We start from the raw sequence: 23,326 nt of genomic DNA, 5'->3' as shown, positions 1-23,326 counted from the left end.
TCGTTATCTAAATTAGGAATACTATCTATATCTGAAGGTATATTTGATAATGGTTGCATATTTATAATAAATGCAATCAATCTAATGTTTTGAAACTTGAGTAAAGAACATCTTGTGTTAGTACATATCATGTTGCATGTTATCACTGCTCCTCCTTGTCTACAGGTTTATTGTCTACATATCTGTATCTTTACTACTCTGGCCTCCACATGAACTCTCATACACAAACMTGCTACACCTTTCAGGGACATTAGKAGAKTGTTCGTGAGGGACTCCTCCTTATGTTAGTACAGAGCACACTGAAGGTTTGAGTTTGTCTTTCTCTTGTGGTGGACGAAGGTACAGCAGACAAATTATGTTTCTATTCTTCTGGAGGAAATGTTGGATTGGGTGCAGTGGAATCCCAGTCCACATTAACATAATAATTAAGTTTGTGAAATATCAGAGAGTAACACAGAGCAATGACAAACACCTGAATGACCTTTTTGTCCCCAGATTTCCTTTGCAACAGTTTGCAATTGCAATTGCATTTTATTTGAGTGACCCAGATTGGCTTGTGTGAGTGAGATGTGTCAAATTAATTTAATAGAATGTGTGTCTGTGATCATTAGCGAATTGATGTGCGTACCCTGTGTGTCTGATGCTATATCACACCTACATAGTCACCAACATAATCTAGACGTGCTATGAAAAGTCACTTGACCTTTTATAGCAGGGCCATCTGGSACTGCCTCCTGGAAGAATTCAGGTGTGTGAAGGCTACGCGTGCCCTGCATAACTTCATGAGGATGGACACGAGGACCAGGAGGGGATCTGCAGCTCGCCGCCATGTGCCAGAGGAGAAGTCTGCTGCTCTGCAAGATGTTTCAAGAATGGGGTCCAACAACGCAGCTAGAGAGGCAATCTGTGTGTGGGAGATCTTCACCTCCTACTTCTTCAAAGAGGGTGCTGTTTCCTGGCAACACCATAGACTACACTATGCACAACCAAAGGCTCTTTTCAGAGCCATTRACATTGCAATAAGAGTATTCTTCCCTTTACTTAGCTATGTCAACTGCAGTTATTCAATTCCCATTTTCTCTCCCTTTGATTTCTACTTCTCAGGTGAGGGTGCTGTTTAGGTAAGGGTGTGATGTCTGTACAAAAACWAAACAGGCTATTTTAAACCATATTGAAAAAATGTAGAACAATTAGACACCCTATAACCCACACCTACACACTCATGTATCAATCTGATTGATGTATTGTYTTGTTCATTAAGCAGGCTCAGGTGTATAACTGTGGCTCCTTCCACTTTTAAAGAATAGGCAAGAGGGCCAAKCWTGGAGAACAGTAAGKCACTTCATTATTTCCATAACTACGCTATATTGTTTGTCCTCGTGTGTCCATTCATGTTTTTCAGCATAAAGTACTCTGCAGCKACTTAGTGTGGTGGGGACACGAGGTGAGAACACACAAACAGATAAACTCTGTCTCTTTAACTACCTTATTTTCTCAATAACAGTCTCTCTCCTTCACTTCATCCCTCTCTGTTCTCCCTAAATCCTCTAGGTTATATCAGCTGTGTCGGTGAACCCCTCCAAATCAAAATCAAATGTATTTATATAGCCCTTCTTACATCAGCTGAACTGGCTACATAGAGGGCACAGCATGATCAGAGGTGAGAGGTCACTTGGTCAGGTCAACAGGAAGTATTATTAAAGAGATGCTTTACATTGAAATACAGATAGAGATYRAGTAGTCCCAGAGTTAATGATCCAAGGTCAGTTTTGCATTTCACCTCCTGATTATTATGATGACCTACAATGTTAGAATAAAAACACAAGGCTTAAACATGCTCTCTTCCCTTCTGTCTCTCGTCTGCAGKTATGTTTTGATGTGAGAGAGGATGCCAACCCCCAGTCCCATCACCGCCACCTCACCCGCTTTTAAGATAATCTTTGGGCTGTCTAGAGACACTATTATGTAATTGTGATGAACTGAGAGAATATTTGGGTTGCACTGTGATTCATTAATCATATACTGCCTTGAAGTACAGATTGAACTTGTATTTATAATATTTATAATGCTTGTATTTATAACACTTGGATAAMGAACTTCTTTCAATAAAGCATTTCACATTTCCTACTGGTTGAAATTAAGTCTCTCATTTGATGAAATACTACACCTATCCTGTTTATCAGATCAATGCAGATGAAGGGCATTAGATATTAAGATGAACTGGTTTTAGAGTATTTACATGATGCATAGGAAGTGTAGTGTACTGTTTTTAAAATTATATTTCTGTATATATGAATTACAAATCAGCCTTTAACTAGTTAAATCCTGTTTCTAGTCTATTAGTTACCATGTGTAACCTCTGATGTTCCAGGACCAAGATTGGTAAACACTGTTGAAGTGTAATTGTAATACATACATACAGACACAGCATCATACAAAGACTGGAATGTGATACTCCTGGTGGTATTGGATATGACTGAAAAGTCATCTTAAAGATATTCATACCTGAACTGCACCTTTATTTGCCAAGGTAGAGMACATGATCAATAAATATATTAAATGTACAGGCTACAATGTGGGGATCTCATGCATGGTAATAACTACATGTATATACGACTTGCATCCTTGGCACAAAGTTATATTATATTCTACTCAATCCATAGGCTTCATTAATGTCATTCAGACTTTTGAAGTTGATACAACTGGCTATGATAGCTGAGGTTCATAGCTAGGTTCTGAACTAATATGTATACCAAACATTTGGGTCCATACACAYATCTGCTAGATAGCTAGCTAGACATCCTAAGGCATACAGGTATTGTTATCCTCCACTGCACAATAAGCAAGAACATAGCTAGCTACATTATTTTATCTTTTTGCATTGCATGGCAAATATCAGCAAGGGAAGCTTACAAAATTGTACATTCAATTTGCAYTAAARGCTTTAGCTAGCTAGATTCTTTYCATCCACTGTTTCACAAGACGACAACCTGGTTTGCTGGTTGTTTCAGGAGTCCCTAAAATAATTACAGTTTCATACTCGTCATGTCACAACACCCATAAAGCTAGCCAGCTAGCTTGCTAAATCGMGATTTTCGCAAATTCACTTTAATATAAAAAAATATGCATAATCATTTGTCTKTATATTAACTAACATATTCCTGTCAACTGTATATGTTTTGRATGATTTGTTATGACGTTATATTCACTGACATTTGCTTCCATCCTAGTATTTTTGTCAGCCATCTTTGCTGAAGAAAGTCTCCAGCCTTGGGTCGTATAGCATCAAATTCGTCATGGGAACCACTCGATATGATTGGTCATCTCCCAGCGGTCGCCGCTGGTGATTTGCATGAAGTTGGCAAAAGTTTACCTTTTTCACCGCCTCCCATGCCACCTTCGCTCTGCCCAAAGGTCCCCCGCCTTCTCCGCTTCTCACCGCTTTCCTTCCATTGAAATGAATGGGAAGCAGTGTTTCACCGCGCGGCAACCTGTGCTAGTGTATCATGAGGGTTCAAGGCACTGCATCTCAGTGCAAGAAGTGTCACTACAGTCCCTGGTTCGAATGCAGGCTGTATCACATCCAGCCATGATTGGGAGTCCCATAGGGCGGCATACAATTGGCCCAGCGTCGTCCGGGTTTGGCCGGGGTAGGCCGRCATTGTAAATAAGAATTTGTTCTTAAATGACTTACCTAGTTAAATAAAGGTTAAGTAAAATAAAAACTATTTCAACAATCATGTTCCATCTAGCTAGTTGGTCATCTAGATGTTACTAGCTATACATGTGTAGCTAGTAACATGTAGATGACCAACTAGCTAGATGGAATATGATTGTTGAAATTGTATTGCATTCGGAAAGTATTCAGACCCATTGACTTTTTCCACATTTTGTTACATTACAGCCTTGTTCTAAAATMGATTAAATCGTTTTTTCTCCTCATCAATCTACACACAATACCCCATAATGACAAAGCAAAAACAGGTTTTTAGAAATTTTTGCAAATGTATAATTAAAAATATATATATAATATCACATTTACATAAGTATTCAGACCCTTTACTCAGTACCTTGCTGAAGCACCTTTGGCCGTGATTTCAGCCTCGCGTCTTCTTGGGTATGACGCTACAAGCTTGGCACACCTGTATTTGGGGAGTTTCTCCCATTCTTCTCTGCAGATCCCCTCAAGCTTCGTCAGGTTGGATGGGGAGCGTCGCTGCACAGCTATTTTCAGGTCTCTCCTGAGATGTTTGATCGGGTTCTAGTCCATGCTCTGGCTGGGCCACTCAAGGACATTCAGAGACTTGTCCCAAAGCCACTCCTGCGTTGTCTTGGCTGTGTACATAGGGTCGTTGTCCTGTTGGAAGGTGAACTTTCGCCCCCAGTCTGAGCGCTCTGGAGCAGATTTTCATCAAGGATCTCTCTGTACTTTGCTCCGTTCATCTTTCCCTCGATCCTGACTATTCTCCTTCAATGCTGCAGAACTTTTTTGGTACCCTTCCCCAGATCTGTGCCTCGACACAATCCTTTCTCGGAGCGCTATGGACAATTCCTTCGACCTCATGGCTTGGTTTTTGCTCTGACATGCACRGTCAACTGTGGGACCTTTTAATATAGACAGGTGTGTGCCTTTCCAAATCATGTCCAATCAATTGAATTTACCACAGGTGGACTCCAATCAAGTTGTAGAAACATCAAGGATGATCAATGGAAACAGGATGCGCTTGAGCTCAATTTTGAGTCTCATAGTAAAGGGTCTGAATACTTATTTAAATAAGGTATCTYTTTTTTATTTTTAATACATTTTCAAAAATGTCTAAAAACCTGTTTTTGTTTTGTCATTATGGAGTATTGTGTTTAGATTGATGAGGGAAAAAATACATGTGGAAAACAAAATGTGGAAAAAGGGAAGGGGTCTGAATACTTTCCGAATGCACTGTATAATTGCATTTATTTCTGTTATCAATCAAGGTGAGACTGAACATCAACAAGTCACAGGGGAAACAGAAGAAGAGATACCGGAGGAGAATCAAGAAGGGGATCAAATGCTTCGACATCCGGGCAAATGACTTGGTTTGGAAGAAGGACAAAAGGAAGGCGAGACCTGGGAATCCCCGCGGTTCTTTCACTCCTAGCTGGGGTCATCATCTTTTAAGATGAATATAAAAATCTCAGATAATAGATATTTGCATTTGCACACAAAATAACCTGAAGCTAGATTTAGTTTCCCTAACACTGATATTTTTCTCTTTGTCTTCCTAGAGTCGGAGCAGTTGGACGGTCGACCACTGAAAGCCCTGACGCCCTACACTTCGGTGAAGCCCAGTAGATAAAGTATGTTAAGCTGTGGTTGACATTTGAGAAAGCAAGAAATGGTAGTTATGCTGAGCTTATAAAAATATACCTCTTCAATTTACCCTCCAAATGACCCAGGAGGTGTCCCATCCACCAGAGCCAGTGAGTTCAGATCAGTCTGATTCTCTGTGTCGGAGTGGGACCAGCTTGAGTTACTTTATCCCTTCAAAAACTGTTGAAAAGTGCTTGTCTGCCATTGATAACACCACACTAATCCATCAAGTTTTCTCACAGTAAAGTGTAACCTTGTTTACGTCTCGTTTCCTACACTGTTGCCTTTAACTCTGCTCCTGTTCTCCAGGACCTAGGGTATTCTGCCTAACACCCAGACGTGGATCCACCGGATGTCCTCCATTCCCAACCACCCTCCAACTTTTCATTGCATCATCTACAACACAGGAGGTTGGTGGTACCTTAATTGGGCAGGGCGGACTCATGGCAATGGCTGGAGTGGATATGTATCAAAAAGTACATCAAACACATGGTTTCCATGTGTTTGATGCCATTCCATTTGCTCCGTTCCAGCCATTATTATGAGCCGTCCTTCCCTCAGCAGCCTCCACTGAATTCTACAGCTACTGTTATTGTCATGTTGTCATTAACTGCAAAGAAAGTTGTCTTGCTCTATCATACTGGACACATAATATGTGAGATACACAGATTAACTAAAAACATTAGCACTGCAAACCCTCGGAACAAAGAGAGCAGCAGTACCTGGACTTCGCAGTCTCCCTCTTCAAATTCCCCTTCCGAGACTGGCTGCTTGTTTTCTGAACAAGTGACAGAAGGAACCTCCCACCCACTTCCTCTATTTCACACACCAGAATTCAGTATTTCAGTCTATGATTGCTTTGTGAGTGTACAAATAATCTGTGGAAATGAATGTATGACACAACAGTACTAAAAAAAAGATCAAGGTTTATATATTTAAATCTTAAATATTGCCAGGTTGGTTTTAACAGCTGTTTCACAAGGTGTACATTGTTGTAAATTATAAGGTGTGTCTTGACTGGCCTGTGAGGATCAGGTTACAGGGGATCACAGTTCTACAGAGATATCTCTCCCTCCCACAGAAGGGGAGAGGTGTGGGAGGGGGGGTTTATGACCTCACGCCCATTGTAAACTATAAGACAGCAGACCAACTCCATTCTGGTCTCTGGAATGTCTGTGTGCCTTGGGAAGACTTTACAGCCCAAAACTACAGAACATAAATTTAATGGACCTTGGGACAATATATTTCATCAGCCAAAATGGTGGTAACAATAATGGATGGGTAATGAAAATGAATGTCTATTTTATGTTATTAAAATTTGAATGAGGATGTTATAACAAAAACATTGTAACGAAGAGGTTTCATAATGTATGTGTGATGTTTATATACTTTGTTGTGTAGAAAATATCCAGATGAAAGAGAATGTTTTGGTGACGATAAGACTGTGATTTTAGTTGTCTAAATGAGATCATAGTAAATCCTAATACCTTGCCTTGTAACTAGCTACGCCCCAGGGAACCCAGAGAGTGTGTCATAAAGACAGAAATGCCCTTTCTACTCTGGGGTATAAAACATGTAAGTTAAGAATTTACATACTAGACTAAGTTGACCACGCGCCGCAGCCGAGGTCTATGACTAGTCGTGACCCCGAAACGCAACACGAGGTTGAAGACAAAGAAAATCTCTGAACAATCAAGTATATGGTGGAGTAGCTATTCTAAGTGCTGTACCTAGGAAGGTGAATTTAAGCAGGACCCTGCGCATATTTTTTAAAAGTCATCGGTGGTCTATACGGCCCTCCTACCCACGCTTGGAGCGTCGACGCGGCTGATTAGCCTCCTCAGAAGCCCACTCTCACAGAACGTGTGCAAGGAAGCAGACAACTAAGAGAAAGGATATTGTGACATTGTGTGGACAATCAGATACTTACACCCGGTAACGAAGGAGACGGCCATCGAAAGAACAAGGCGTCGGCCAAACCTTTCCCACTAAGCAGAACTCCGCCCATGAAGAGATATCCAACGGAGACCTTCAACACATAAATACATGCATTGCACTTTTTACCCATAAGAGCGGCAATCCGGGGCAAGGTGTTAGGGCTAAAACTAAGCATAGTTTACAAATGTATCCAAGTGTTGAATTTCTCTCTTGCTCTTTCTCTCTTRAATCTCCATCTTGTGTAACACGTGTCATATTGTGTTGGTCTGCTAGGGACCTGTTGTCATTGTATTAAGTTCTAATCAATAGCCCAGACTGTGTGTGTTTCTGTGTTTGTGTATTTTATGTTATCATTTAGTTTGTTAGTAAATAAATAATCAACTCAATTGTTGTGGTACGGAATGATTAGTGAGACCCGGGTTTGTGCAGATTTACGAATTATGCGACGTTCAGAATGAGACTGATGAGGTAATAATGATAATTAATGGATGACTGGTATTACGAAATATTTATATATGTAGAGTTAATTCGGGAAGCGGTAACTCATTAAACAACCTTTTTCAGTGGTGCCCCAAGATTGCTAATGAGTTAATTTGTACATGACTAATTGAATCATCGTAATAATTGAACATAGTTCATTGATATGATAAAATAAACGGCATTGCATTAGTGGTACCAACGTCACGACACGATGGTATTTGTTAGTTCCACATTATTCATTGTTGTATCCTAGGACCTACAATAGATACATATATATCCAACCACAAGGGTGTACTAATGAGCTATGAGAGATATAATTTTTTTTTATCATAATAGAAGACTACTGAAATAATATTATTTCAGTGTAGACAAGGGAAGGGTAGCTTAAAATAAAAACATGCGATCCAGACAAGCCAGTGTAGGAATCAAACGGACTTGCATATGAATGCAGTGGAAATTAGCTGGCTTTGTGATCTGTAAGGTAATTAACTTTAATGTGCCAAACAGACTACACATTTTCTTTMCTATTTCCAAAAAGTAGCATATTTGAAGACATGGATTTCATGTTGTTGTAATGTTAACAAGGTTAAAGCAGTTACTGTACATACAATTTAAAATATTAACATGACATTAGATTTCATAACACTTTACAACACATTAAGTGTGTTCCCTCAGGCCAGTACGCTTCTATCACATATCTACAATACAAAATCCATGTGTACTTGTGTTTAGAGTGCATGTCTTATCATGTGTATGTGTGTCTGCGTCTCTTCACAGTCCCCGCTGTCCCATAAATCATACTTTTATCTGTTTTTAAATCTGATTCTACCGCTTGCATCAGTTACCTGATGTGGAATAGAGTTCCATGTAGCCATGGCTCTATGTAGTACTGTGCGCCTCCCATAGTCTGTTCTTGGGGATTTTGAAGAGACCTTTGGTGGCATGTCTTGTGGGATATGCYTTGGTTTCCGAGCTGTGTGCTAGTACATTAAACAGACACCTCTGTGAATTCAGCATGTCAACACATCTTATAAAAAAATTGTAGTGATGAAGTCAATCTCTCCTCCACTTTGAGCCATGAGAAATGTACATGCATATTATTAATGTTAGCTCTCTGTGTACATTTAAGGGCCAGCCGTGCTGCCCTTTTCTGAGCCAATTGTAATTTTCCCAGGTCCCTCTTTGTGGAACCTGACCACACGACTGAACAGTAGTCCAGGTGCGACAAAACTAGGGCCTGTAGGACCTGCCTTGTTGATAGTGTTGCTAAAAAGGCAGAGTAACGCTTTATTATGGACAGACCTCTCCCCATCTTATCTACTGTTGTATCAACATGTTCTGACCATGACAGTTTACAATCCAGGGTTAATCCAAAAGTCTGGTTTTACTCAAAGCCAGTGGCATGTCATTAGTAAAGATTGAAAAAAGTAAGGGGTCTAGACAGCTGACCTGGGGAATTCCTGATTCTACCTGGATTATGTTGGAGAGGGTTCCATTAAATAACACCCTCTGTGTTCTGTTAGGCAACTCGTTATCCACAATATAGCAAAGTAAAGCCATAACACATATGTTTTTCCATCAGCAGACTATGATCGATAATGTCAAAAGCCGCACTTAAGTCTAACAAAACAGCTCCCACAATCTTTTATCATCAATTTCTCTCAGCCAATCATCAGTCATTTGTGTAAGCGCCGTGCTTGTTGAATGTCCTTTCTTATAACTGGGATAAGCAATTTCATAAATGTGTCAAGTGCAATGTCTGTTTGCTCCTCATTACACACCACGGACAAACAAATATTATTTACAAAAACAACATACAAATCACAACAAAACTTATTGTATGACCTCTTATTCATTATATTAGGKCCAGCCTGTYGAACTTTGGTTTTCCTAGATATGGCTACTATATTGTGATCACTCCTTCTGATGGATTTGGATACTGTTTTAAAGCAAATGTCTGCAGCATTAGTAAAGATGAGATCAATAAATGTTGATGATTTCATTCCTGTGCTGTTTGTAACTACCCTGGTAGGTTGACTGATAACCTGAACCAGGTTTCAGGCACTAGTTAAAGTTTTAAGCTTTTTCTTGAGTGGGGAGCTTGATGAAAGCCATTCAAATCATCCAGAAAATATACCTCTGTTGATATCAAATACATTATCAAGCATTTCACACATGTTATCCAGATACTGACTGTTAGCACTTGGTGGTCTATAGCAGCTTCCAACAAGAATGGGCCTTATGTGAGGCAGATTAACCTGTAGCCATATTACTTCAACAGTATTTAATGTGATATCCTCTCTAAGCTTTGCAGGAATGTGGTTCTGAATGTAAACAGAAACGCCTCCACCATTGGCATTTTTGTATTTTCTGTAGATGATATAACCATATATTGTTACCACTGTATCATCAAAGGTATTATCTAAGTGAGTTTCCGAGATTTTCAGAATAGGAATGTCATCTGTTACTTTCAAATTATTGATTTCATTAACCTTGTTTCTTAAGATACATATGTTAACTTGGTCTATTTTGTCACACTTTTCTGGGATGCTTGATTGTTTTCATTGCTTTACTGGGAAGCTTAGAAGAAGTAGACATGCTCATGTTATTTAATTTCATGCAGTGTGAGCTGCACACTGTGGACTTCCTACTAGGGCACACCACCTCTGTGCTAACAGTAGAACTGTCACGAGAATTTTGTTCTCGATGTTCATAAACCCAATTCAATTAACTACTCAGCCTGAAACCCAGAATTTGTAGGAAACTGGTTGAAATGAATCAGACGGAGGCCCAGCTACGATAGTCAGAAAATGTATTTACGAGAGCGCTCCTGTGCATATACAATGATGTTCCCTTTATAACATTCTCTTAACATACGCATATACATACACACTAACATTAGGAGAGCTTTCTTGGTCTCTACAATTCTCACCATAGTTGATCACTACCCAGCTGACAGTTCCAGTCCCCCCCAGATCTGGGAAACCTGGAGGGGCTCTCCCTGTCCTATCTTATCTCCACAGAGTTATAGCCGGGTCGGTTCAAACATCGGTTAAGGCTCCTCTTTGTTTTCTTTCGGSACACACATACATTCCTCTCTTCCCAGTCCAACCTATTTGGACTTATGTTTATCAGCTTTAATTACTCCGTGTCCATGCTACATAACCTCTAATCCCTAATGGCTAAGTTTCCGGGTAGAATTATTTAATCATTTATCTTCAAACTTGATAGAATCTTTTAACAAGAACCCTAGTTTATATGCACATGATAACTGCATACAATTGCTGTCGGATCAGCAGAGACATTCAGGGCAGTTAGAGGGACATAAATTAGGTTACTTACATTGTGTCTTCCAACGCCGCTGGGATAATGTACATTTGTTGAAGCATTATGACAACTCAGCGACACAATAGGAGGGATTAATTGAGCTGGGCTTGGGTCATTGATAAGTCATTGTCTCAACGCAGCCTTATAATGCTGTGAAGGGATCCAGGAACCCAAATGATTTGGGTGGATACCATCCTCCTTATAAAACAAGCTTTGTTTACAGAAAGTATCAACATTGTCAATAAATGTTACACCCACAGCGCTGCAATAGTCACGTAGCCATTTATGGAGGGCTAAAAGTCTGCTGAAACGTTCAATGCCACGATTTAGGGAGGGCAAAGGGCCAGATATTATGGGGTGTTTGTTGGTGTCAAGCAGAGACCAAATCAGTTCTTTAAAATCCATCTTCAGCTGTTCTGAGCTGCCCTTCATAATGTCATTGAATCCCACATGAACTATGATAGACTCAATTTCTTGATGCAGGTTTAAAATGTTTGGGAGCAGCTTATTGATGTCCTGTACTCATGCTCCTGGATGGCACAATGTTTTTGCTCCACGGACTGAGACATTTCTCACCATTGAACTACCCAATACAACGGCCGGAGAAGGGGATGGAGAAATTTGTGGAACCTTTCACGGGCCCATGAGAAGCATGATAGCATACATTCGCAGCTCCCGGCAATAGGTCCAGACCTCCCACGGCAGGCAGTGCCCCGTCAGATCCAGAGAGAGGAAAAGGTGCTGGACTCGACAACGAATCCGCTGCTGGAGTCAGCGTGGTTGGAGTCAGCACAGCAGTCGCAGACACAGGCAGTCCCAGCGATGAAGGCGTAGGTAGATCAGGCACCAGGGCAGCAAAGCTATTCTTCATATCAATCTGCTCCGTACCTCTCACAGACTTTGTTTTTTTAGATTTGTTTACCAAACACGCTAACAAAAATAGCTATTTGGACATAAATGATGGACATTACCGAACAAAACAAACATTTCTTGTGGAAGTGGGAGTCCTGGGAGTGCATTCCGACAGAGATTAGCAAAGGTAAGTGAATATTTATAATACTATTTATGAGTTTTGTTGACTGCACAATTTGGCGGGTAACTGTATGGCTTCCTGTTGTGGCTGGACGCTGTTCTCAGATTATTGAATATTGTACTTTTGCCGTAAAGCTTTTTGAAATCTGACACAGCGGTTGCATTAAGAACGTCATAAATTCCGTAAAGAGACTCTCTCTGGCCATGCAGTATGGAGAGAGAGTTTCACAGTAAGACAAAGTGATCCTCCCGCCCAATTCTACTCCATCCCAGAATTTGAGAACTGAACAATATTCCTATTTTGGAGAATGTGTAAACTGTCGGTGGAGAAGCCAACTACGACTCAGTCCATTTTGTTTCATGTTTGTGACCTCATGAAAGACAATACAGCCACATTACCCTAACTCTGTTTATACAGGTGCCTCAATTATGAGGTTTGCATCTAATTCTTGTATAAAATGAATGAGTAAAGATTAAACTATTTACGAAATAATGTAATGTGATGTGAACTTTTAAAATGAGAAAATCATCTTCCCTGTAAAGTTGAAATAAGTTAGTAGCCATGCCCAAGTGAATAGGCATTGGTTGGAAATTATGAACCAACCTCTTTTCTACATTTCCATAAAAGCCCCCGTGACACAAAGTCACCTAAGATCCAAATAACGGGAGGACATGTCCTCACGTTTAAAAGGGCTAATTCTAATGTCAACCTACAGGCCAGGAAACGTGGGAGCTTGCTCTACACGTGAAATGGTATGAACTCTGAACTATTGATCACTCAAGAAGAAGTGAGCCCTAGATGACAGCCTAACAGACTGCAGCTGAAAAGGTAGCAAATCTAGTAGGAGAACACTGACCAACATGGACGAATCTCCAGAGTGAGATGAACCTCTCAGACCATGTGACCACACGACGACCCGGAAGATTCCACAAAGGACAGGGCAAACCAGAGCRTCACATCATCAGCTTCACGTAAATACAATGCATTGCTTTTCCGAATGAGCGATCGTTAGTGGCATATGTAGTTATGTGASAATAGCTTCCTAGGTCCGATAAAGACCACTGTACCTTAATCTTCCTTCCAAAACCCCCTTCTCTTCTCTCTGAATCTATCGTGTTATAACCAAGCTGTTTTTGTTTAGTCCACTAGGGACAGTATAATGTTATTATGCATTGTATATTCTGTAATTGTTTATATTAAAATATCTGAAGAGTTATATTCGGAAAATTATAACTTGGTAATCTGAAGATTTTCCGTGGTTCCTGGTTAATTAAATTTACATGATTAGTTTAATAACCTAATAATAATTACAGAGAATTGATTTGATAACTAACAGTCTTCACCATTAATGATACTAAAGACACGACACTAATACAACGACTGCAGTATACAACATAGAAGCTCATCAGGTTTCTGATCATCTTACTATGCTTCTTCACCCGAGATTGGCCCCCGATTGCCAATCAATCAGTTCTTTATTCTCCAGGCTCCGCTTTGTCATCAAAATGGACAACCTTGCAATGAATATGGAAAACCTTGCAATGAATGACATCCTTGCAATGAATGACATGTATCCATCGTGATTTTCTCTGAACTTTTACTGCTGACCTCGTTATGAGCAAAACTTGATAAGGACCTTCCCATTTTGGTTATAATGTGTCTATCACATATTATTTTACAATCACCCACTGTCCTGGCACTGCGTCATGTCCCCCCTTGGGAGTTATTCCCCATTAGAGAGTTGTATGCAATAGTTTGTGTCACTCAAAGTGAACGTCTGCTTTTTCAAATCTAACGTGCCTGGTATTATCACATTGTCCATTGTTGTAACTACCCAGTAACTACCCATGCCCTGCKTACCTTCCTCACACCCCCCTCCACAATGCTTGAACAGTCTGTGTATAAGATAAACTCAGGGTTTTCCAACGAATGACTCTATAAATCGTTCAGAGAGCTGATCCAAAACAACTCGTAACAGTCGTGTTCAAGTAATGTGGTATCTGTAGGATACATCAGAGTAGCTGGATTACATGGGGTCTTTTCAACTATACCCATGTCCCATAGATCTTTACTCACTACTTTAGTAGCGTCCATAGCTTCCTTGCTAATGGGATATTGTTTTGGGCAAGGTGGAGCAACACCTGTCAAGCACATTGATTAGAAAAAATTCCCTGTCTTAGGTCAGTTAGGATCAGCACTTTATTTTAAGAATGTCAGAATAAATGTCAGAATAATAGTAGAGAGAATGATTTATTTCAGCTTTTATTTCTTTCATCACATTCCCAATGGGTCAGAAGTTTACATACACTCAATTAGTATTTGGTAGCATTGCCTTTAAATTGTTTAACTTGGGTCAAATGTTTCGGGTAGCCTTCCATAAGCTTCCCACAATAATTTGGGTGAATTTTGACCCATTCCTCCTGACAGAGATGGTGTAACTGAGTCAGGTTTGTAGCCCTTCTTGCTCGCACACGCTTTTTCAGTTCTGCCCACACATTTTCTATAGAATTGAGGTCAGGGCTTTGTGATGGCCACTCAATACCTTGACTTTGTTGTCCTTAAGCCATTTTGCCACAACTTTGGAAGTATGTGTCACGCCCTGACCGTAGATTGCTTTGTATGTTTCTATTTTTGGTTTGGTCAGGGTGTGATGTGGGTGGGTATTCTATGTTGTAGGTCTAGGTTTTCTGTTTCTGTGTGTTTGGCCTGGTGTGGTTCCCAAACAGGTAGCCTGTTTTCCCACTTTTGTTGGTGGGTGGTTATTTTCTGTTTAGTGTTTTTCGTCACCTTACAGGACTGTTCGTTTATCGTTTTTGTTGTTTTGTTCAGTGTTCAGTTGTTTATTAAAATAATGAACACTTACCACGCTGCACCTTGGTCCTCCTCTCCTTCTCCCGACGACGTTCGTTACAGTATGCTTGGGGTCATTGTCCATTTGGAAGACCCATTTGCGACCAAGCTTTAACTTCCTGACTGATGTCTTGAGATGTTGCTTCAATATATCCACATAATTTTCTTGCTTCAAGATGCCATCTATTTTGTGAAGTGCACCAGTCCCTCCTGCCACAAAGCAACCGCACAACAATGGATGCTGCCACCCCGTCTTCACGGTTGGATGGCGTTCTTCGGCTTGCAAGCCCTCCTCTTTTTCCTCCAAACATAACGATGGTCATTATGGCCAAACAGTTCTATTTTTTGTTTCCTCAGACCAGAGGACATTTCTCCAAAGAGTACGATCTTTGTCCCATGTGCAGTTGCAAACTGTAGTCTGGCTTTTTTATAGCGGTTCTGGAGCAGTGGCTTCTTCCTTGCTGAGGCGCCTTTCAGGTTATGTCATTTTACTGTGGATATAGATACTTTCGTACCTGTTTCCTCCAGCATCTTCACAAGGTCCTTTGCTGTTGTTCTGGATTGATTTGCACTTTTCGAACCAAAATACATTCATCTCTAGGAACAGAACGCGTCCTTCCTGAGGCGGTATGACGGCTACGTGGTCCCATGGTGTTAATACTTGCGTACTATTGTTTATACAGATGAATGTGGTACCTTCAGGCATTTGTAAATTGCTCCCAAGGATGAACCAGACTTGTGGATGTCTACAATTTCTTGGTCTTGGCTGATTTCTTTTGATTTTCCCATGATGTCAGGCAAAGAGGCACTGAGTTTGAAGGTAGCCCTTGAAATACATCCACAGGTCACCACGCATGACATCATTTGGAATTTTCCAAGCTGTTTAAAGACACAGTCAACTTAGTGTATGTAACCTTCTGACCCACTGGAATTGTGATAACAGGGAATTATAAGTGAAATAATCTTGTCTTTAAACAATTGTTAGAAAAATTACTTGTGTCATGCACAAAGTAGATGTCCTAACCGACTTGCCAAAACTATAGTTTGTTAACAAGAAATTTGTGGAGTGGTTGAAAAACGAGTTTTCGTTTATATATACAATACCAGTTAAAAGTTTAGACACACCTACTCATTCAAGGGTTTTTCTTTATTTTTACAATTGTACATTGTAGAATAATAGTGAAGACATCAAAAAGTGTTAAACAAATCAAAATATATTTTAGATTCTTCAAAGTAGCCACCCTTTGCCTTTAAGACAGCTTTGCACACATACACACAGACCCGTCATGCCCATAGGGGGCACAGGGGCACGTGCCCCCTTATATTTGTCTTGTAAAATAATAAAAAAATATGTTGTTGTTGTTTCTACTGTATGTAATACTACTAACCACCTAGCAATTTTCTGAAGTTGGCGACACCATTCTTCCAAGAGAAATTCCATAATTTGGTGTTTTGTTGATGGAAAATGCTGTCTCAGGCGCCGCTCCAGAATCTTGCATAAGAGTTCAATTTGATTGAGATCTGGTGACTGATACCCCCATGGCTTACATCATTTTCATGCTTATCAAACCATTCACTGACCACTCGTGCCCTGTGGATAGGGGCATGGCCATCCTATGGGGGCATAGCCATGGAAGCCAAAAAATAGCCTGCCCAGCATTTTTATACATGACCCTAAGCATGATGGTATGTTACATGCTTAATTAACTCAGGAACCATGTGTGGAAGCACCTGCTTTCAATATGCTTTGTATCCTTCATTTACTCAAGTGTTTCCATTATTTTGGCAGTTACCTGTATTTTAGCTGCAGTGGCGGATTTAGGTATAGGCGGGTGCGGCACGGTGCGCCCGCACAAAAAAATGTGGKGTGGTGAAATTTGCACGATCGGTTTTCTATCGCTCATTTATACATCACGTCAATGATATCCTGTCACCATGTGGGACTGTGGTTCAATTAACCTTGTCGGAGTGGACGACCTGATTGTAGTTTGTGAGCTAGGCAGGCTAGTGCCTGGGAAGGTCTCCCACTCAGAAGTACGAGATGGGGAGGGGGCGGGGGTAGGTTGACCTCAAGTCGCCCCACTGGAAGCCCGAGGTAGGGGGAGCGGGGGAATCTATCAAATAGCGCATCTCTAACTTTGTACAGTTCTAATGCAATTAGTAAAATCAGTCACACTATGAAATGCTACCAAAAAAAACACAATTCATTCATAATACTGTGAATATATAGTTTCACAGACATATTGTTGCATTTTTTTCTGGTTTGTGCGAAATCGTTAAGAATTATATAAATCCACCAAGGTGAATTGGTTTAGTCTTGACTCTTGGTTGACAGTGTTGGGGGYATGGGTAAAATCCGAGTGCCAAATCAACACAAATTTGTTTTTGTCTTTCTGTGTCTTATTTTTGTATGTATTTTTAGGTTTTATATAGTTTTAAATGTTATGATTACTTATTTGTGCTGTTCCAAATGTCTGAATAAAAATGACAGTTAGTGCAGAATGGTGGATTTAGACAGATCAAGATGTATGCTTAGATACACAGAAAAATATACATATTTTGGACATTATGGCTCTAGATTCCAGGAAAAAGCTAAATTCTACTGCTTTGAATATACTTTGTATCCTTCATTTACTCAAGTGTTTCCTTTATTTTGGCACTTACCTGTACATAACGTTCTATGACAAACACATGCCATACAGAAATTAGCTACTACACACTAGTTTAGCTGCTACACATTAGCTACAGACTAGTTCAGGGATTAAACGCATGTCAGGGTCAAGGGACACTGCACCAACACTTGAAGAGCTTCGTGCTATCCTACAAAAGCTATAGTTTAGTTTCCTGTCAAGTCAAACAGCAGTTACTTAGCCATCTTCCATTACTGCACTGCTTTTGTCAACTCAACTGAGAGAGAAGTCACGCTGTTCAGTGTTCCCTCACTGCATCTGCGCTCTCCATAGCTCTACCTTCGCGCCCGCTCCAAGGCGTCCGCATGGTCCTAAACCACCCGCTGAACTTCGAGAACAAACACACTCTCTTTTCTCTCCAATCTGAGAAAGATTGACAGCGCTCTGAATAAATGAGGATGGGGAGGAGGGGCTATTAAGGGTGGCCAGTCATACTTTATATACCTGGCCAGATAAATAATTATCTTCAAGTGATTATCACTGAAGTGAAAGAAGAGAGCCAACAGAGACACAACTAGAGGCCAACACACGGTCAGGTGAGTGGACAGGTTTATTTACAAAGGGGACATTTCTTAACACTTGGATAGAAATGTAATGCATTGAGCAGACATAACTATCTTTTGTAGATAAATTGGGGCAGTTCTACAATACATTATACTGTACAAATGGGTACTACAGTAGAGTGTTTACGGATCCAATGTCTTATTATGTTATTGTTTCCAATAGTTACCATTGTGAGAGACAGAGAAAGAGAGGTCGAGGTAGTACACTTCTTGTTGAGACTTTTCACTCATAACTCACAGGACCCAGCATCCTAGCTGAGTCCAGACTGGAGCCATGTCTCCAGAGAAGGAAAGCAATGGTCTCGAAAATGACACATTTGCTGTGAGTATGTACATGTTTATTCCACTTCTGGAGGATTATGTTGACATTTTCTGCTGTGGTTATGAGTAGAGGTTATTTTGTTATTGGACCTATGGACATTTACTGGCTTTAAGGCTGGAACTTTTAGAYATGTTTATCTACACAAATATTACATTTTGGGCTACATAAGTTTGCAAGTGCAGCCTATTACATGTATAGGCAGGATTGAGTAGGTTACTTTCTAAATGGAATCCGTAACAGTTACTAGTTACCTGTCCAAAATTGTAATCAGTCATTCAACTTTTGCATTACCCATTACCCAAACGGTAACGTAATCTGATTACATTCACTTACTTTTAGATGACTTTCCCCTCTAGAGGCATTAGAAGAAGACAAAAATGTATGTTACCAATTGAACCACATCGATTGCAGGATAAATCAATGTTAAAGTTTACATAGCTGGCCATATATGGATGTTACATTTTACTTTATTGGTTGGTTATGTAGGCTTCTTCCAACCCATCACATTCAACTACATATAATAATACAATGAAATTGTATCGTTACATTATAAACCATAGTCTATCAGAATTCCAGTCATTCCAATAAATGTTATACCCCTTGATATTCAAGAATAGGACTTGGAAATATGGAAGTATAGATTAGCCAAATTGTTTAACCTGAGCATAACCCCAAAACTAAGGACTTATTAGCCAGCCCTACACTGGTTGTTTACTATTTTATTGTCATGATTCCGCTTATTTTACTGATTGCGCTTATTGATTTGAGTTGTAGAAAAAATGCTGTGCTCATGGAATGACATGCTTTGAGAGCTAATGAAAAGTGCTATTTACATGTGAAAAATGAATGCCATATGCTGCATTTTCTGTAGGCCTATTGTTTTATCTTTTTGTTGGTGACACTTTGATATATTATAATATACAGCTGTTTAAGGGCAAATCCTTATGAACAATAACAAAATTGTTGCCCCGTCTCCGTTTTTGGTAAAAAGCTGACAGGTAGGCCTGGAGAAATGTAACCACTCTCAGATTAATAGACAGAGCTATGGATGCAAGGACTGACATCCATGATATCAACATTATTGTTTTAAACCATGCTATGAAACGCTATACAGTCTTTGTTTACATTTACAATGTTTACAAACATGGAGAAAAACAGCTTATATTTTGGGTTATCTTGGAGGTGACAGTTGAACAAGCTCATGAGGCATTTATAAGTTATATTCTTCAAGATCAATGGATATATTATATATATAAATATATATATATATTATATATATATATATATATTATATATATCCAACAATGATGTGCAACTACAGATTGTCCCTTTAAGTCTATAGAAAGTGTAAGAGTTTGAACATGTGTCCATTAGGCCTACAGTATAGATTACATTTTTTTATCAGTATGAATTAGATTGAGCAATAAAAGCCTCACTTTTATTCCATAGGCTAGGATCTGCACTGTGCAGCTGTTGCAAGAGTGCATTTTTCGCTGGCTGTCCACTGGTTTCAAAAGCAATGATTGATAGGCACCTTAGACTTCTTGAATTCAACCATTATTGGGTTAAAATACACATTTAGATTTGTGAACAGCCATCCACAACAACCACAATCCGTAAGGCGCAAATAGCTAAATGAGAGAGCAGCATTGTGATTCACATCAATGGGCTAAGTAGATAACAATAATAAGTGATATCCGTATCGCCGTAGACTACACCACTGCTGTCATCCTTACCTCCAAGCGTTTATTCAAGTAGGATAATCTTTGGATGCCGACAGCAGTCGAACCATTGCAAGACATGGACTGTAGCCTACAAAAGCCTATTCCTGATCTTTTCCCATGAACAATCCAACACATTTGGTGTGTCATCATAGTGGTCTCTGACTTCTGGTCAGACTCGCTCAGGTGGAACAAACTTAAACTTGCGCCTTTTTTCAATGCTGATTTGAATGTAATTGAAAAAACAGCGACGTGTCAAAGATTTTTTTTCCGCAAACCTCCTTTCTGAATTTAAAAGTAATCTTCAAAGTAATATTCTACTTTTTCAAAAGTATCTGTAATCTGAGTACAATATTTTTGCTGGTAACATAACAGAATACAGTTAACGCTTTTTTTGTAATCCCTTACATGTAACGGATTACATGTGATCCGTTACTCCCCAACCCTGTGTATAGGTTTTGACATAGATTAATGTGTAAACTCAAACAAAGAAACAAATTCCCTGTGATTTTCAGCCTTGGTAATATATTGATCTCCAAACCACATAGCATAACACAGGTGGTGCTCTCCAGATTGCGTAGGCCTACCGTTGTAAAAACTGTCTAGAATAGTCATCATTTCACAGAAGTCAGAGTGAATTCATAAGAACTGAGTGACTTGAGCACCTTTGAATGGGGCTTGTTTACATGCATGCTATTTCAACCCAACAGTCACATGTATATTTTGAAATGAAAGAATTTGTACTCTAGGATGGGTCTGGTGAAGCAGAATGAAGCTGCTCATTCTTAGTAGGCTGAGAAGAGTTGTTTACTTATGGTACAGCCTTGATGATCACCTGAGCCTCAACATTCCAGCCCCTCATGCGTAACTAACATACTGTACGGCTCTCTGGTGCAAATCATTGACTGTGAAAAGTGTTGTCTTATTCAAACATTAGAAGTCATGTCTTATTGGCCAATTATTTGCTAATACCTTAAAATAAACTGTTACTGCTAACGCATGCCAACAGTCTACATGCATCTGAGGCAATCTATTCAGCTAACACTGATAGGCTAGCGTTGGTGCACAGCTACTTTACGTGACATGGGTTTCCAGAATGTCTTAATGTTGACTGTAAACAAACACACTTTCAGTAAATCATTGAAAACCCCTTTGGGTTTTATGCTATATTATGTCTGTGTTATGAGTGATATCATGCCTGTGTTATTTATGAGTTATATTATGCCTGTATTATGGATTATATTATTGCTGTATTATGAGTGTTATTGATAATAGCCTATTATGCCTGTGTTATGTTTGATATTATGCCTGTGTTATGGGTAATATTATGCATGTGTTATGGGTGATATTATGTCTGTGTAATGGGTAATATTATCGCCTGTGTTATGGGTGATATTATGCCTGTGTTATGGGTGATATTATGCCTGTGTTATGGGTGAATATTATGCTGTGTTATGGGTAAGGTTGCAAACGGAGGTATATTACTGTAAACTACCAGCATTTTGGTAACTTTCAAGGATTGTATTTAATTTATCACAAGACATCTAGTGGCACTTTTAGGTACTTCAGATTATCACAGGTTCTGTAATTATCTCTGGTCCTCTGTTTTATATATTTTACATGTGACAAGGCCACACAATCAAATAAGATTATAAAAAATGTAATAATAGAATGACAAAGCTGGAAAACATTATCCAAAATATAAAACCATCAATTTAGTGAATACCATTGGTGTTCACAGCAACTGTTTCAGCAACATTGAAGGTTTTAAATGACATCCACTGTGCTCTTGATAAGAAGTTACATTGTGTGTCTGTTTTTATTGATTTGGCGAAGGCTTTTGCCACCGTGGACCATGCTGTGTTAGTGCAAAGGTTAAAATGTTGTGGAATTACTGGTCATGCTCTAGATTGGTTTATAAATTACCTATCAAATCGTACACGATGTGTAATGGCGGATGGTTGTAAATCTGAGTCCATAGAGGTGTGCTCAGGTGTTCCGCAATGTTCCGTTTTGGGCCCACTGTTGTTAATTTTGTATATCAACAACATTGGGGATCTTATTGAAACAGCGGATGTACATTTTTATGCAGATGATACTGTTTTTTATTCAAGTTGTAGTAGTTTATCTTAGCTTTTGAAAATGCCCAACGAGCATTTAACATCATACAACAGATCTGTATGATTTAAAGCTGATTCTAAATTCGGGTAAACAAAAATGCATGGTATTTTCAAATGCCAGGCATGTTACAAATCATGTCATTGCTACATTGGCTGACATGCTATAGAGCAAGTTAAAGTGTACAAATATTTGGGTGTGTGGGTTGATGATAAGCTGAGCTTCACTGTGCATGTAGAGAACTTGAAGGAAGCTCAAGCTGAAAATAGGATTGTATTACCGGCATAAGGCTTGTTTTTCTTCTGAGGACAGGAAGGAGCTGGTACGATGTACATAACTGTCGGTTTTAGATATTTAGTGATGTTATATACAGTGGGGAGAACAAGTATTTGATACACTGCCGATTTTGCAGGTTTTCCTACTTACAAAGCAATGTAGAGGTCTGTAATTTTTATCATAGGTACACTTCAACTGTGAGAGACGGAATCTAAAACAAAAATCCAGAAAATCACATTGTATGATTTTTAAATAAATTAATTTGCATTTATATTGCATGACATAAGTATTTGATCACCTACCAACCAGTAAGAATTCCGGCTCTCACAGACCTGTTGTTTTTCTTTAAGAAGCCCTCCTGTTCTCCACTCATTACCTGTATTAACTGCACCTGTTTGAATCGTTACCTGTACAAAAGACACCTGTCCACACACTCAATCAAACAGATTCCAACCTCTCCACAATGGCAAGACCAGAGAGCTGTGTAAGGACATCAGGATAAATTGTAGACCTGCACACAGCTGGGATGGCTACAGGACAATAGCAAGCAGTTGGTGAGAAGGAAACAACTGTTGGCGCAATTATTAGAAAAATGGAAGAAGTTCAAGATGACGGTCAATCACCCTCGGTCTGGGGCTCCATGCAAGTTCACCTCGTGGGG

The 23,326-nt window shown here is 39.6% G+C and overlaps 1 protein-coding gene across 1 annotated transcript in view; it reads left to right on the top strand.

Moving 5' to 3' along the window:
• The first annotated feature begins 18,468 nt into the window (after positions 1 to 18,468).
• The window catches only part of slc23a4 (solute carrier family 23 member 4), a 33,790-nt gene continuing 28,932 nt past the window's right edge, over positions 18,469 to 23,326 (top strand). Inside the window, exon 1 of the mRNA XM_023972157.2 lies at positions 18,469 to 18,550. Coding sequence (XP_023827925.1) covers positions 18,503 to 18,550 — 48 coding nt within the window. The 5' untranslated portion in view covers positions 18,469 to 18,502. The remainder of the gene's footprint in view (positions 18,551 to 23,326) is intronic.

The sequence above is a fragment of the Salvelinus sp. IW2-2015 genome, linkage group LG26 (assembly GCF_002910315.2).
Source record: "Salvelinus sp. IW2-2015 linkage group LG26, ASM291031v2, whole genome shotgun sequence".
Classification (NCBI taxonomy): domain Eukaryota; kingdom Metazoa; phylum Chordata; class Actinopteri; order Salmoniformes; family Salmonidae; genus Salvelinus; species Salvelinus sp. IW2-2015.
This window is presented reverse-complemented; position numbering and strand designations above follow the sequence as displayed.